The following is a 16209-nucleotide window of genomic DNA, read 5'->3' as shown; positions in this document are numbered from 1 at the left end:
TAATACTTTTGGTATTTGTTATAATTTAACTTAGTAAACATATATATAAATACAAAGATAAAGATGGAGATCATGAGAACTTTTTTAAAAATCAACTCCAAAAGAAATTGAAATTCTACAGTTTCATATAGAAACTACTAATACTTTAACTTAATTGAACTTATAACCTTTTTAATAACTTACATGCCAGTGTTTAGTGGTATTTTGAGGTGGTAAAATTCCATAATTTTTTGAACTTTTTAACTCTTCACAACACTTTTTTGAACTCCTAGAAAAATTTTGCAAATAAATTGCATTACATTTTACTATTAATTCAATTTAAAAAATAAACCATTTTCAAGAAAAATAAAAATTTTTCAAAAACAAGCAAAAAAACAGGAAAATAAAAATATTAAAAAAACATCTGACATAATTCTAAGATCTACCTGAGATGATGAAGACCAGTTACTAGCCCCAGTATCTGTTTCCTTTGTTCAACAACCAAGAAATGCAGATGACCACACAACCCTTTGAACCTTGAAATTTCTGACGGACTAAGTTCCTATTTAAAAAAAAAAAGAAAAAAAAAATTAACATAAGTTTTAAAAAATCAAAAGATTAACAATCATCAATAGATCAATAATCATATGATCAATACAGATTATCACTATATAATTATATATTACTATATAATCATTATACAGATTATTATTAAATCATTACAAATTTACCTGTCAGAGTCAACTATTACTTTAACTGCTAACTAAACATTATTTTTACTATTACCATAAGTTAAATATTTTTACCTTGGACGGAGAACAAAGTGTAGAATTAAAGAATGAGTTTTTGGCAATGCAGCGAAAATAGTACAAGTTTGCAGTTACTATTATATCTTTAGTCTCTCTAAATCTAAATACACAAGTCCAAATCTTTAAATTCAACTACTAAAGAACAGATAAAAACAAAAGAATAAAAAAAAAACATAAACAAAAAAGAAAGTAATATGCCTAAAATAAATAGAATGACTAACTCATTAAACTTATTTTCATCCAAAACAGGGATATTAGACAAGTCTTCTTCATTGGATGACAATAAAATTCCTTTTCTGTATGAAATTCCTGTAACAGAAACAAAAAATATTCTGAAAGTTAAACAGAATACATTAAGAACACTTCTGAGAACACAAATTAACATTATTTTACCAATTCTCCGCAGTTCACGAAATAGTAATGAGAGTGCTTTTCTCTTCTGCTGTTGCAACAGGCTGCGTGCACTTTTTTGTTTCTCCTTTGGCTAAAACAATAAATGTGCATATCAACAATAATTATTAACAACAAAAATTAAGTTTTAATTTCAATTCATATCAAATTGATTTCAAACATTTACCAAACTGGATATGTTATCTTTTTGAAGCTCCAGAACACTTTCTATAATCTCCCCTAAAATTAAGGCAAAAATACAATAACAGAAATTTAAACAAGAAATTGAAGGAAAAGAGGAAATTTTAAAAAGAAAAAGTTCCCAAACTGTTTTCTACCTGTAAATTCATCTAATGTTTGAGTAAGTGAACCATAGTCCATAGATTCTGCAATATACTTAATGTGTTTTTTCATTTTAAACTGCAACTTTGGGACTTTATTTAGAAAGTTAGTTATAGTAAAATCAGCCATTTGAGAATCAATAAATAATCTTTTATTGATACTTAGAGCAAACTCAAATATCTTTTCACTTGCATGCTTTTCAGAACTTGAGGTTAATGCCTTCATATCTTTAAAAAATTGAAGCACTGGTTCTCTCAATATTTTCTAATAAACAAAATAAATTGCAGACCAAATAACATTTGTAAATTTGGTAATTGTTAAAACAACTCTTTAAAAAATACAATTATAAATGTTAAATTATTAAGGTAAAACAAATACCTTATACTTTTGTACAAACTTCCTGAGTGTTTTATGAGCCTTTGAAACTGTATCTTTCAATGCATAGTAATTAATATCTGTCCATTTTGTTATCTTAACGAAATCCTAAAGTAGCAGATTTAAGAACAACAAAATAGTAAAACATAATACAACGTAATCATGATAGAAAATTTATTATACAGGATTTAAAAAATAATATTGAATTAATCAAAAATTAATGTAAATAGCTTCTGAAAGTTATAATACGCTCATATTTACAGACTGTTCCACTAAAGAAACTATTTATTTAACAAATTCCATTTAATTTAATGCTGCCTAAATTGGCAAACATATACAATTCACATTACCAAAACAATTGTAAGACAAAGAACAAAAAAAAGTTAAAATTAAAAGAACCAATAAACACCAGAAGGCCTACAAAAACCAGAAATTTACATTTAAATATTGAAAGCCCTTTGATTTTAATTAAACATATGCCAGAAATAAAACCAGAGGATGTTTTAAACAAGATGAAAATATAAAATATATAACAAAAGAAGAAAGCAAATTACTTTTAACTGATGCTCAATTGGTTTTTTTGCCTCAGAGATATATAGTCCAACAGCATATTGGAACTGTCCATAATACATCCAAGTATTCCATATTGCATTTATTATACCTTTAACAAAAAATCTTCATAGTAAAAAAAAATTGTTACATACAAGATATAAAAGTTTCTCTAATAAAAGATGCATCAGAAGAAAAATATTTTATTCACTAATTCTTTCAACTTTAACCTTTGTACCTTTTTAAAGGCTTTAGACCAAAAAATTTCAGTTTGCATTATTACCTTGTTCAGCACCATTGTTACTTAGGTATGCATATAGAGTGTAAACAAGTTCTAATCGTGATGCAAACTCTCCAACATTTGACCCTTCAAAAAACTCTTTCAAAGCTAATACTATCAAATCTAAAGCAATTGGAGAAAGTTTAAAATAAAGAAAAAAATATTTAAATTGTAAAAGTTGAAACAATTTCTTTACTATTTATATTTAAAATATGGAGACTGTGACCTAATGTGGATTTTATTTCCTCTTCATTCTTTTCATGTAAATTGTGGCATATATTGTAGAAATGAAACCAGAATGATGATACATCAGCTGCTTCATATTCTGTTTGGTCAAGCAAATTCTTCCATTCACTTAAGATGAAAAGAACATGCAATTTTTTTAAAAATTCTTTTTTTTAAATCAAAACAAAACTTTATTTTTCATTACATAAAACATCAGCTTAACTGAGGGGTACTAATAAAATATCTGAAGTTATATGCAAATACATTTTTGAAACAAGACCACTCTTAAAAAAGTTTTTTTTTTACGTTTCTAATTTATTTTTCTCCAAAAGTTCTCAAACCTTTATGACTGATATGAATAAAATATACGGTTGATATAAATGAATTATATGGTTGATATAAATAATATGTATACATGAATCCAGCAAAACTCCCTTTTTATCTTATTTACAGTGCTGAAGGTTCTTGATCAAAAAAATCTTTAAAAAAAATTTATGATGTTTTTTGTACATTTTGGTTTGACTTGAATTAACTTCAAGTAAAACAGCAAAGATGCTTATTAAAAAAAAACAAAAAAACAAACAAAACAAAACAAAACAATAACCAACAATCTTGATCCTCTTTGCAAAGTTTATCAGAATCCAACTTTAAAAAAAGTTTTTTAGCAAGGTGTTTAAGGTATAAATAAATGAACTTTTGAATTTGCAGCATACATTTTCACTACCTTTCATTGTTGTTGAAAGTGTAGAACAAGGAGCTTCACTCTTCCCACTTTATCAAATGTAAAAAAAAAAAAATTTCTCTCAAAACTTAAAACCTCGTAAAAACCCAAGCTTCACTAGTTTTCAGTTTAAAAAAAAAAAAAAAAGAAAACTATTTTCTTCTTTGGAATTTAGATCATTATATCCAAGAATTCCAAGAATTAAAAGAATTAAGTACTTCCAAGAATTAAAAAATTACTCAGCTTTTAATAATCATTGAAAAAATGCAAAAAATATATAGAGTCCAGATTCTTTGATTTTGATAAAGCTTTACTACCATAGAATACAGTATTAGTCTTAAATTAGAACAAGGTCCATTATAATCCACCATCAAGTAGGGCATAAAACAGTTCATGGTTCCCATAAAGGTATGCTAATTTTTATTGCAGTTCATTTTCAGTGATGTAGAAGCTGCAAAAATGCATAAAGCTATGTAATGTTTAGTAGTTTATCTCAACAACCACATATTTGTAGTTGTTAAGAAATTCTCACTAAAAAGGTGTTAATAGCTAAAGCACAAAGCATAGTATTTGAAAACCATTTCAGAACAAAAATAAGAACTTATAAACTTTTGAGTTTGAAATTTGAAACAGTTATATGAAAACTAGACCCCTCAATTAGAAAAAAAAACTTTTATAAAACTTTTTAATATCCTTTAATCCTAATATTACTTAAATTTCAAAATACTTTTATATAAAAAAAGGATAAACAAACTTGAGCTCAATCCTCCTCCATTCAAGAATTTTTTGTGAGACAGCTTGCAAATGCTGTTTTAATGAAACATGTGATCCTGCATAATCTTCCCAGCTCTAAATTACAGTACAGATTGCTGATGAGTTAAGGCTTATAAAGTATAACTCTAAACTATTGCCATATTGTACAGATCATTAAATATAAAAGGTGAAATAGGAAAGAAATTAGGAGTAATAAATATATTTGAAATTTTTAATGCTTACATTACATTGACTTAATAAAAATTCAAATCCTGACACAAACTTCATCAATGGGCTGTAAACAGATAGCGAAAGGAGATAGTCAATCACTTTTTCAATCTAAACATTTTTTTAAAATGAGTCAATTTTTTTTTGTGTGAATGAAACAAAGTCATGTTGTATTTGCAAAGGTATATAGTTCACTAAAGTTAATAATTATTTGTGCCTGTTTTAGGGCTGGATGATCAGTAAATTCCATCAGCAGTTTCCTCACATAAATAAGGAACTCTTGTAAAATACTTTGACAGCATAAAGATTCACGAATGTTGCAGTCAATGTAGATATTAAATTTATCAATTTGAGTTTGTTCATCAATGCACATATGCTGCATTATCTCCGAAAAGGTTATAAATAGTGCTGTTGTGCAGTGGTCAAAGTTAATATCTAAAGGTAAATAACATTCAATGTATTAAAAAAAAATAAAATCTTGTGTTTCTTAATGATAAGCATTTTAATATTGTTTATATTTCTGGTGAAAAACTAAAAATGCACTTGATAGAAAACCAAAATAACAATATAAGAAACAATTATTGTACTTGAAAAAACATGTTCCATCTTAAGAATGGATAACGCATAAAACAATGAAGATGAAACTTTTGATTTTGATTTCTGCCTCTGATCATTTTTTACATTCAAATATATTGATTTTATTGCATCATACACTAATTTTTGATCAACATTTGCAACACAATCTACACTAAAAGATTTTTCCTCAACTTTGGTTTCAAGATTTGAATCAATTTTTAGATTGAGGAACTGACTTTCATAAGTGGGAAAAAGTTTTTCTTGTAACTCCAGGTCTTCTTCTTCTTCAGTTTTCTCTTCACAATGTGATTGGGATTTATACCTAAACAGAGATTCTCTTTCATTTTGTTTTTGCTTCTCTTGATATTGCGTGATTGTCCAAATATTAAAGAGTTTCTCTAGAAGATTATGCAACATACTGGTGGTTTGAGCATCCATAATCTTGTTAGATAATTTGTGCTCAGCAAGCTTAAGTAAAGCAGTATGAAGGGTAAACAACTTGATATCATTTATATCAGGCGCCTTTTCAATACTGCTTAATGCAAGGTGAAGCTCTTCACTACATAAATATCTAGCAGCTTCCAAAGAACTATACTGCCATAAATTACAAATTTTATCAAACACATCCCAAGGAAATACCAGCATAGTATTATCACATTGGGATGGGTAAGTATAGTGTATTTTAGCAAGCATTGAATTCAAAGCATCCCTTAACAAGGAAAATCCTGCTTGGCACTTTTGTATAGCTACTAAAGGTATTGTTGTAATATCTTTATAAAATGGATAGAGTATCTCCATTTTTGAAACAAATTGTGCAGAAGATATATTCCATGCATTAAGCTTTTGAAGAATGGTTAAGACTTGCTTGATAAATGTCGCATTTGGTTCATCTTTATTTAAGAGATGCAACTGTGCTAATTGAACAAGCTGAATGATATTGCGCTCATTGCCAATCGAAGTAACGTAATGATCAAATTCATCATATATTTGTTGATACTAAAGCACAAAAGCACACTTAACATTTTGTATAATTATTAGTTTTCTGAGTTTTAAAAAAAGTATTAGTTTTTTTAATTGTACTTTTTTTAATGTTATTTTTGAAAGCATTTTCCTTTTGAAAGCATTTCATTTATTTCTAAAAGTAAATTATTTTTTCATAAATAGTTTAAATAAACTACCTCAGTAATGTTTGGTCGTACGGGCAGCTCACAAGTAGTGTTTTCTATCTCAATCTGAAGAAGTTTTCTCAAAGCTAGTAAACATTTCACACGCTCAGGATTAGAAGTCAAGTATTCCAATTTTTGATTATCACATTTTTCAAATTTTAATGATGAGAATCCAGTCCAAATATATTCAGCCTTGAAACGCACAGCCAACTCTTTATTTACATCTTCTAACTGAAAATAAAGAACTTTTTGCAACAAAAAAAATTTTTATTTTCTAAAAAAAAATTTCTCCCTATCCAAATTAACTTTCTTCTTGTAACTATTAGAAACATGAAACCTATAGATAATAGAAGTTTAATTAAAATTCTAAAAGTATAAAAAAAAAAAAGATTTTAGTTTTAATTACCTCTTGATAAAGATAGTGCAATTTGAGTTTTTTTTCTTCAACAACATCATATTTGTTGACTGGTCTCAAAATGTGAAACATTAACAAACCAGAATAACAGGACAATATTCCAGCTACCACCTCTTGTTTATACTTATCTACAATTAAAATAACATTCAATTACAAAAAAATACCTTGCATAAATAATTTCTTTGAATAAACAGAGTTGGGAAATTCAGCATAAGTGCAGGAGTTTATAAATTAGATGAGAATAAATAGCAGTAGTGTTAAAGTTCTTGTAAAGTTTATTGACAAGCAAAAGAATAAAATTTATTACCACACAAAAACAAAAAAAAACTCACTGTTAGAAATTTGAAGAAGAGAATCTTGTAAGGCTTCTAAAATTATGTCCACTCCATCAAATTTTTCTGAGTGATTAACAATTAAACTTCTTATATCACATCCTATGTTTAGAATTTCATTTAAGTTAACAGGGAAACATCTGGTTTCATCTTTTCCGGTCAAGCATACTTTCATACTTTTAAAAAGGGTCAAAATATCATTGATTGAAATGTACACTAAATCATCGCTAAAGTCAACAAAAATTTCGTTTTAATTCTATTTTAAATTCTTTAAAGTGTTTTGATATTAAAATAATATAATTAAACAGAATGCTAGTACACAGGGTTGAATAAAGCCAAATTAACTTAAACCAATTGAACAATAAAAATTTAACTTACATAAATATATCATATTGCTTCATTAAGATACATGAATTCACCCAAAGTATTGAACATATGTCAAATATCTTTTTCTTCAGACCATCAAACTCTCTAAGTGTAACACAAACAAGTGATTGCCCAGGGTTGTTTGTGTCAACATGATTGTTGAGAAAAAGAATTAATGAAGCGCAGGAACTAATAGTTTTTCGTAAACTCTGAAAAGAAAATTATGGTTATACAACACCGTTGGGTTCAAAAAAAATTTATTTCATTTTTTCAGAAAATATTCTTTCTTACGTTTTCTTTAAGGCAAGAATCTTTCAAAAATTCTTTATAAGCATCCAACATTAAATGTTGCTCAAAATTCTAAATTTTAGCAATAAAGTTTAATGAATAAAATTAAATTTTACCATTAAATAAAAACATTTGTAAAAAACTCTTTTAACTTAAAATTAAAGAGAATAAGACACTTTAACAATTAGCATCACCTTTAGTTTGCGACAACCTTCATTTTCCAAACATTTTAAGTTCCAGTTTATTGCAAAATTTATTAAATGATCAGTTGATTTTAAATTGTTTTTCAACATTTTAAAAGCGCTTGATAGTAAAAGAGCTCTGGAAAAGTCATAAAAATGGACACTCCAACTTGAATCATTTTGAAGTGCAACAACTTCACTGTACAAATTTTCAACTAACAAAAAGAATTAAACACTAGTTAAAAAAACTAATAGATAAAGAAATAGATAATTGAATATAATGACAAATGATAAAGAAAACTTGATAATACATTATACATAGTTGTAAATAATACATAGCAACCATAAAATCTGGCAGTGACCTCCTACTAAATAATTTATTTTTCCTAAAAGGTTGTTAAATCTGAACCAAATGACATTAGTCCATTTTGTCACTGTTGACATCAAAAAATTTATTTATTCTTTTGTTCATACTATTAACTAACAGTCAAAGGTGGCCTAATTTAAGATTTCCCCAGATATATTTAACAAGGTTCTGTAAGTCTATTTTATGGTATACTTTGCAGTATGTATTTGTAGTTTACTTATCTCTTCTGCATTTTTCATCACATCCCTGACATTTTCAATGACATTGAGGGCTGTTGCACCTCACAGCAAAACTTTACTCCTTTAAACCATAAGCCATGTAATTGTAACTCTAGAAGTGTGACAAGTTGCTCTGTCCTGAACAAATTCATAAACCTCTTGCCAATACTTTGCAGCTGAGAGTATTTCTTGTTAACTTTTTTGTTAACATTTCCATGAATTACCTGTATATTATCAATCTAATAATATACAGATAATTTCTAACGCCTCATAAACTAACCTGAGACTCAATAAGATAAATTATTATGGAGGTATTTTATATACATAGACATCTTCTCTTAGCATTTGTTTTCAAAATTTTTCATTTTAAAAAGACTCGGTAAATTTTCTTCAAATCTCTAAATAATGTACTCAAGATTACTCCAGACATTTGCAACAAAGTTCTAGAAGTACAATCTCAGGTTTCATGGGTATTTTATAAACTTTAATTTATTCTTTAAAAAAATAATAAATTACATTTTCTAAATGATAATTTAAATATATAATAATGAAAATCTATTATGGAGCGCCACAGCAATTTTCATTCATGTTAATAATCTTATATAAAAGATTTTTACCTATATACAAGGTAATAGTCACTGCTAAATTTTATACTCGCCATGTAAATAATAATAACTTATAATTAAAGATAACTTGATGATGGATTATAATGATCAATAACTTTGTGGTAGATTATAATTATTGATTATTGGTACAGAAATTAAAAGAATAATTAAGTTTTTACTTTTACAGTGAGTTTCTTGACAATAGGTCTTAGTCAACCATAGGTTTGAAAACAAACTAAGTGTTTTTTTACTGAGAGCAGACACAGATTCACTTTTAGGCAAAAAACAGATCTTTTCTGCTACTTTTTTTATGACACTCTAAAAAAAAATTTTCTTTAAATTGACTTCTAGTATAAAACTTATGGTTTGTTAAGATTCATAAAAACTAAAATAAAAACAATAAATTGGGTTGATTTCCTACCAATAACTTTTCTTGTTCAAGGTAAGTGAAAGCTGCTGGTTGTCCAACCATTATTTGAATTGAGAGTAAGAATTGGTTACATTTATATTGAAATATTTGATTCAACTGTTGCAAACATAATTCCAAATCTTCAGGTAAGCCTCTAAAAAATTCAATGGACTCATAAAACATTACTATTCATGTAAATTAACATATTTAATTGTATAATTTAGCTTTAAAATATTCATAATTTATTTATAAATACTAATAAATTATTATATATACACCACAAAGTTTTTTTAACATAAAAATTTTAAATATATTTACATTGTAAACCCAGATGTAGATAAGAACTCCTCTGCAAACCATTTCCAGTGTAAAAGTAGAAACTGGTTGTAATGATATGAGCTTGATTTGCAGAACGAAATAAAACGGTAAAACCATTGAAAGCTATGTTCAACCTGTATAATAATGTAGTTAATAGGTAAAAAATAATTTAATAAAAATATAGTTTGAAAAAATATCTTGTATTTTCTTTATTTCTTTGAGTTTCTTGTTAAAGAAAAAAAAAATCAACAACTCAATTAAATTTTAATAACAAACTAAAACCTTGGCGAAGTCTTCCCATGTTGCAAAAGAGATACTTTTTATCCATATGTTTTCAATAAAGCTTATAAGCTTATTGAAAGTAATAAAAAGGTAGGGTATACATTTATGCTCAACTCCAAGCTTTGCTTTACCTAAACATTATGAGATCACAAAGAAAATCAATTTTACAGTTATTTTTTTTTTTTACAATAATTTGTATGGCCATCAACAAAAAAAAAACGTGTATCTTACCAGCAGAAAATGATTGTGAGTAATAGAAAATTGAACTTTCATCAACATCTTTAAAAAGAACAGTTTTGAAGCCAGAAAAACAAAGGACTAAGTAGAAATACATTCTATAAAAAGAAAAAGAAAAAAAAAAAAAAAAAATAGAAAATTTTTTTATGTCACTCTTTAAATTGCAATTTTTCTAAATATTACTAAGTAAATTCAAATACTTGGCTGTAATCATTTCACCTAATAAAAAGAGTAAGCCTTAGTGAAAATAAATCAAAAACATTTTAGTGGTTCTTTTATATTGAACACCTTTTGCATCAATGTATGTAATAAGAGAAATTACCTTTGAACCAAAGGCAAGTCAACCTAAAAAAATTATTTAAAAAAAACTTCTATGACAAACTATAAATGCTGTAATCAAAATAAAAATCTAACTTTGATTACCATTAAAATACATATATAAAAAAATAGACATAAAATACATATTTTACCTTGTGAGTGTTATTCACCAAATGTAATATTGAACCCAATTTCTTAAAATCTCCTATAAAAAACGGTTTATACAACTCTTAAACACACAATTTATAGTGTACCAAATTAATAATCATTATAACTCTAAAAAGTTATGAGAGGAATTTTGAAAACTTATGTTTAAACTGTCATATGAAAAAAGCCTGGTTAAGCAATGTTATGTTTATTATATATATATATATATATATATATATATATATATATATATATATATATATATATATATATATATATATATATATATATATATATATATATATATATATATATATATATATATACATACATACATATATAATGTAATTCAAAAGTATGAAAATCTTACCATTAAGTCCCTCAGATATATATTTTAGTGTAAATCCAATATCATACAGCAAGCTTGGAAGGATATTGGATAGTTTTTCATTATAGAAAAACAAACAAAAATCCAGATGCTCAAAATTTACTCTCTCACAAAAGATCAAGAAAGCAATTTTTAGGGAAATGAAATCAGATTTACAAGTTGCCCAAATTGGTAAACTATTTCTCATACATAGTGAGAGTTCTGTTGAATTCAATATGGTTTGCATAGATGGCACATTTGCTATAAACTGTAACTCTTTAGCTGAATTAATGTCACAAGACTCTAAGTCTGAGAAATTCTAATTTAAAAAAAAAATAATAAAAAACAAATTGTTTAAGATTGTAACAAATATAGAAAACAACAGTTAGCACAAAAAAGCAAACAACTACCAACTTCTTAAAAATTGGATCATATAAAAAAAGTGAAATGGTTACCTTAAAGGTGGAATCAAATATTGCACAACTTTCCAAGTAAGAGTGGGCTATTGCTTCTTTAGAGCTAAAACCATGTCTTGTCAATGTTGAAAAAATTTGTGCAGCTTTAATGATTGATACTTGTGAAACTATAGTTTGTAAAATTGTTATAAATTTTATTGAAAAAAGATGATAAAATAAAGCACATTTATAATATAAAAACATCTCTTTATATATATATATATATATATATATATATATATATATATATATATATATATATATATATATATATATATATATATATATATATATATATATATATAATAATAATAATAATAATAATAATAATAATAATAATAATAATAATAATAATAATAATAATAATAATAATAATAATAATAATAATAATAATAATAATAATAATAATAATAATAATAATAATAATAATAATAATAATAATAATAATAATAATAATAATAATAATAATAATAATAATAGTAGTAATAATAATAATAATAATAATAATAATAATAATAATAATAATAGTAGTAATAATAATAATAAAGGGTTGATGAGGTAAACAAACCAAGAATTAACTAATAACCATTTTTTGAATCAAAAATTGAAGAGAGATATCCAGGAATTAGATCATTTTTACATTTAACTGATTGCATTAAAAGTTTGGTGTCGATTTCATCTTTGACCACTCCTTCATTCTAAATAAAATGTTTAATATTAAATAATAAAATATTGCCAAAAATAAAAAAACAACGTCGATGTGCCAAAATAGGGATTTAAATGGATATCATATCTTGGTGGATTTCATCTTTTTGCTTGATACACTGGATTAATTGGGATACCTGGAAAAATCTGGCAGGACAGTTATTTTAAGAAAATAGCTCAGAAAATTTGAGAAGAAACTTCCCTCATATCATATTTAACTGAAATAACTTCTCTAATAAATTTATTTTTGTTTATTGATGTGGAAAGCAAATCAATAATGAAATTGTAATTTTAAACTTTATTATATGCTACATACTTCAGAAAATCAACAACTTTAAAAAGTTGTTGATTTTCTGAAGTATGTAGCATATAATAAAGTTTAAAATTAAAATGTATAAAGAGTTATCAAATTAAACAAAGTTAAATTCAGTTAAATAAAAATTTAAAAAAGGGTTTAAGTTTTTTGATAAAATTAAAAATATTAAGAAAAAGTTGCTATTGACACATACTTCTTCAATTTACTCTGATATTGAAATATTTTTGGAAAAAAAAATAAAAATTTTGCTGGAAAGATAATTTTTCCTGGAAACTATTTACAGGATATTAAATTAATAGACAACTTTATGGTTTTTTAAATGTTTTTTTTTAAAAAATTTGTTTTAACAATTAGATCTATTAAAAATTATTAGAAAAGACAATAAGTTATTCCAGATGATATTCAATAGATTGCCCATAAGTAAACAGGATAAGACTGATAATTTCTTAGTGAATCAAATGAAAATTTTATTTTGTAAACCAAGGCTATTAAAATCTACCATCTTTATTTTTTTATTTTTATTTTTTTTACCATTTTCTACCATTTTTATTTATTTTTTAGTTAAAAAACATAATTTTATTGATAGTCAACCTCTGAAAGTATAAACATCTCTACTCCTCGATTTCTCATTGCTCTTGAAATTTCACCAAACTTTGGATTCATGGTCATAAATATCCTAAAAACCAAAATGAGATGATAATGATATCTGAATCATTAGAATAATAAAATTTACAAAAAATGATGTATTTTGTAAATTTTGACATTCAAATGATTTAGAAGACTTTTTCTTTTATAGCAATTAATATTAAAAGCAGCACACATTTAAAGTTTAATGTTTAAATTTTAGAGTTTCATGTTTAGTATTATACATTATTGTCTTTTCCTGTAACTATAAAATCTAATATTAAACATCAAACTGTATCCTACAAACTCTTAACCAATTACACTATAACAGACAGTCAATCAATATTATTCCAGGTACTGCACCTACTTTTTTAACAAACTACAAGATTGTTACTAAATATTGTGTAAATATTTAACACTGAAAAAATGGGTACACCAGAAATATTCATTTTTTCATGCTAAATACTCAAAACTGCTCTGAAGTTGGAAAAACTCTATGAATTATTTGCAATCACCATTTGGTATGCTATGTTTTAGCTACAATTGGTACAAAGTGCTACATTACTGTTATGTAGAATTATTAGCAGGGTTCATATAATACTAAAAATCTAACACAGTTTGATTACAATTTCATTTACCTAAAATCCGAATGAGGCTTAATACTTGTTACTTCGCCATCTACTACTCCCCTTTCATCAATTGTTAACACACCGCCAGGCTCAAGAAGACCATTTAAACGATCAAGCACAGCTGAGCTAAATAAGACTATTACATTACATACAAACTTAATTAAACACCCATAATAAATACTATTTGCAATCACAAATTTTATAATAACCCCTGTTTTTTATTATTAGAGTTCTCAAAATAGGTCCGTACAGATTAAAAAAAGGTAAAACTTTGGATAACATTTATAGAATGTTCCTTCCAGATTTTCTTTAAAATGTGAGTTGAGTGCATTTGTGACTGCATCTGTTCAGTTATTTGACTTATTTGATAAGTCTAATAACTTGACAGATGCAAGATTTTTAGTTCTGAATGATCATTTGAAGTGCTTCAATCTTCAAACTTTTGGCAACTAATGAACCGGTAGGAATTGGTTCATTAATTATTTTATATAACTTCTTTTCAGAGATAGGATAGTTTGTGTGCTCTTGTTCAAAATAATGAGAAGTTTCTTTAGTTTTTTCTTCTCTTTGTATGTTTGTTAACTGACCATCTTCATAGTCCACAAAACATTTAATCCATTTGGTCCAATAGTTCCCTGATTTTTAGTCCTCATACCTTAGCATATTTTAAAAAAAAAAAAAACATTTCTACTGTATACCTAAAACTACCCACTTCTTAATTAAAAATTTATTGTATTAGCTTATTGTTATTTGCTATTATTTCTGTACATACTGTACAGAAAAGTATCAGAACAACTTTTTTTGTTTAAATTAGAAACTTAAGAAATCTAAAGTTAACCTGCAAAAGTTGGCATTATCAATCAACAACCAGTGACCATTTTTTATTGCATTTACTAAAACACCATCTACCCATTCAAATCTTCCACCTTGAGTTTTCGTATTGTCATCTTCTTTAATAGAAGTCAGTTTCTTGAACAAAACATCTAAAATACAAAATGAAGAGGAAATAAGCTCAGTAGGTAACTAATAATAAAACTTAATATTAAAAAATGAAAGATATTATTTTTTTAATAACTTTTAAAAATTTAAACAATACCTAAATAACTACAGTTGTATCCAAAAGACTGAGTAAACTGTACAACTGACACCAAAATACTGTAGACTTCATCTATCAATATTTGAAGCTTCTTTTCTTCTTTTTTTTCTAAAGCACAATAATAAGCAAAACTAATAAATATGTGAAAAAACTAATAAATATGTGAAAAAACTAGCAAATATGTGACAATATAAAAAAAACAAAAAAAAAAAAGAGCAGAAATGAAGAAAGGGAAAGGGGAAGGTTGGGAAGAATTTTCTTGCTAACAAAAAAAACATTAAATGAAGTAAAAAATATCTAATATTATTATATGTAAAAAACTATTTAATAGTGCCTTAGGAAAAAGGATAAAATATCTTTTTAAGTAAAGAATCATGAAAGATGCTGAAAAGAGTAATTGATACCAAATACTTTTTGTAGATTTTGTCTGTCATAAAGAAGCTTGTCAATGTGTTGGATTAAATCAGCATTTATGCAAAATGCTATCGCTTGTTCAACCTCCTGTATGCATTTATGTAGAAGTTCATCAATAGCGATATACTTACTCACCTAGAAATAAAATTTGAATAAAGGTTGATTGAATGGCAGCTTTAATAAGACATTTTTAAAAAACCAAATTTTAATTTAATTGAATTAACATTTTGAGAAGAAATCTTTATGAACTTCATCTAAATTAAATCATTTTATAAAGTGTAAATTTAGATGTAATTTATATACATTTGACCAGAGTAGAACTTGCAAACAGATCAGCTAATCACTTTTAAGACATTTACACCAACACTATTTCACCTTATCAAAATAAAATTTGTAAAATATGACAATTCAAATTAAGTATTATGTTATTTTCATCAAAAATTTTTAGTAACTGCTAAATGATCTTAAAATGAAGACTAAATATCAATGAAGATGTTAATCCAAGTTTTATGATTGTTTACATCTAGAGGATAAGCATAGAATTGTAATGGTGGAACTATAATGGTATAACTGTAATGGGTATAAGTGTGGAACTGAAAAATTGAAATGCTCAGAATGTGCATGATAGTGGTATTGTGAAATTTAAATGTTTACAATGATTACAAGAGGAAATTTGAAAATTTTTTGTCAATTTATTATTTAGGTTAACTAAGTTTATAATTCAAA

The 16209-nt window shown here is 25.7% G+C and overlaps 1 protein-coding gene across 2 annotated transcripts in view; it reads right to left on the bottom strand.

Moving 5' to 3' along the window:
- LOC145202212 (midasin-like) overlaps window positions 1–16209 on the bottom strand; it is a 49168-nt gene that overhangs the window by 12595 nt on the left and 20364 nt on the right. For both annotated transcript variants that reach the window (XM_090081497.1, XM_090081498.1), the window contains exons 34-69: window positions 15474–15618; window positions 15070–15177; window positions 14812–14956; window positions 13983–14099; window positions 13312–13396; window positions 12286–12397; window positions 11700–11827; window positions 11248–11563; window positions 10883–10935; window positions 10735–10757; window positions 10407–10510; window positions 10176–10306; window positions 9894–10027; window positions 9588–9729; window positions 9346–9484; window positions 7989–8191; window positions 7798–7866; window positions 7519–7715; window positions 7141–7367; window positions 6800–6936; window positions 6406–6624; window positions 5239–6223; window positions 4869–5086; window positions 4667–4762; window positions 4425–4519; window positions 2951–3078; window positions 2728–2847; window positions 2450–2556; window positions 1899–2003; window positions 1517–1784; window positions 1366–1418; window positions 1182–1272; window positions 1010–1097; window positions 786–888; window positions 426–541; window positions 184–268 (exon numbers count right to left, since the gene is read on the bottom strand). In XM_090081497.1, the coding sequence (XP_089937623.1) occupies window positions 184–268; window positions 426–541; window positions 786–888; window positions 1010–1097; window positions 1182–1272; window positions 1366–1418; window positions 1517–1784; window positions 1899–2003; window positions 2450–2556; window positions 2728–2847; window positions 2951–3078; window positions 4425–4519; window positions 4667–4762; window positions 4869–5086; window positions 5239–6223; window positions 6406–6624; window positions 6800–6936; window positions 7141–7367; window positions 7519–7715; window positions 7798–7866; window positions 7989–8191; window positions 9346–9484; window positions 9588–9729; window positions 9894–10027; window positions 10176–10306; window positions 10407–10510; window positions 10735–10757; window positions 10883–10935; window positions 11248–11563; window positions 11700–11827; window positions 12286–12397; window positions 13312–13396; window positions 13983–14099; window positions 14812–14956; window positions 15070–15177; window positions 15474–15618 (5592 nt within the window). The remainder of the gene's footprint in view (window positions 1–183; window positions 269–425; window positions 542–785; window positions 889–1009; window positions 1098–1181; window positions 1273–1365; window positions 1419–1516; window positions 1785–1898; window positions 2004–2449; window positions 2557–2727; window positions 2848–2950; window positions 3079–4424; window positions 4520–4666; window positions 4763–4868; window positions 5087–5238; window positions 6224–6405; window positions 6625–6799; window positions 6937–7140; window positions 7368–7518; window positions 7716–7797; window positions 7867–7988; window positions 8192–9345; window positions 9485–9587; window positions 9730–9893; window positions 10028–10175; window positions 10307–10406; window positions 10511–10734; window positions 10758–10882; window positions 10936–11247; window positions 11564–11699; window positions 11828–12285; window positions 12398–13311; window positions 13397–13982; window positions 14100–14811; window positions 14957–15069; window positions 15178–15473; window positions 15619–16209) is intronic.

Source organism: Hydra viridissima, unplaced genomic scaffold, assembly GCF_058129835.1.
Source record: "Hydra viridissima isolate aposymbiotic clone 2 unplaced genomic scaffold, HvirCarnegie_v1 scaffold_3, whole genome shotgun sequence".
Lineage (NCBI taxonomy): Eukaryota > Metazoa > Cnidaria > Hydrozoa > Anthoathecata > Hydridae > Hydra > Hydra viridissima.
The sequence above is the reverse complement of the archived record's forward strand: the minus strand, read 5'-3'. Positions and strand labels throughout refer to the sequence as shown.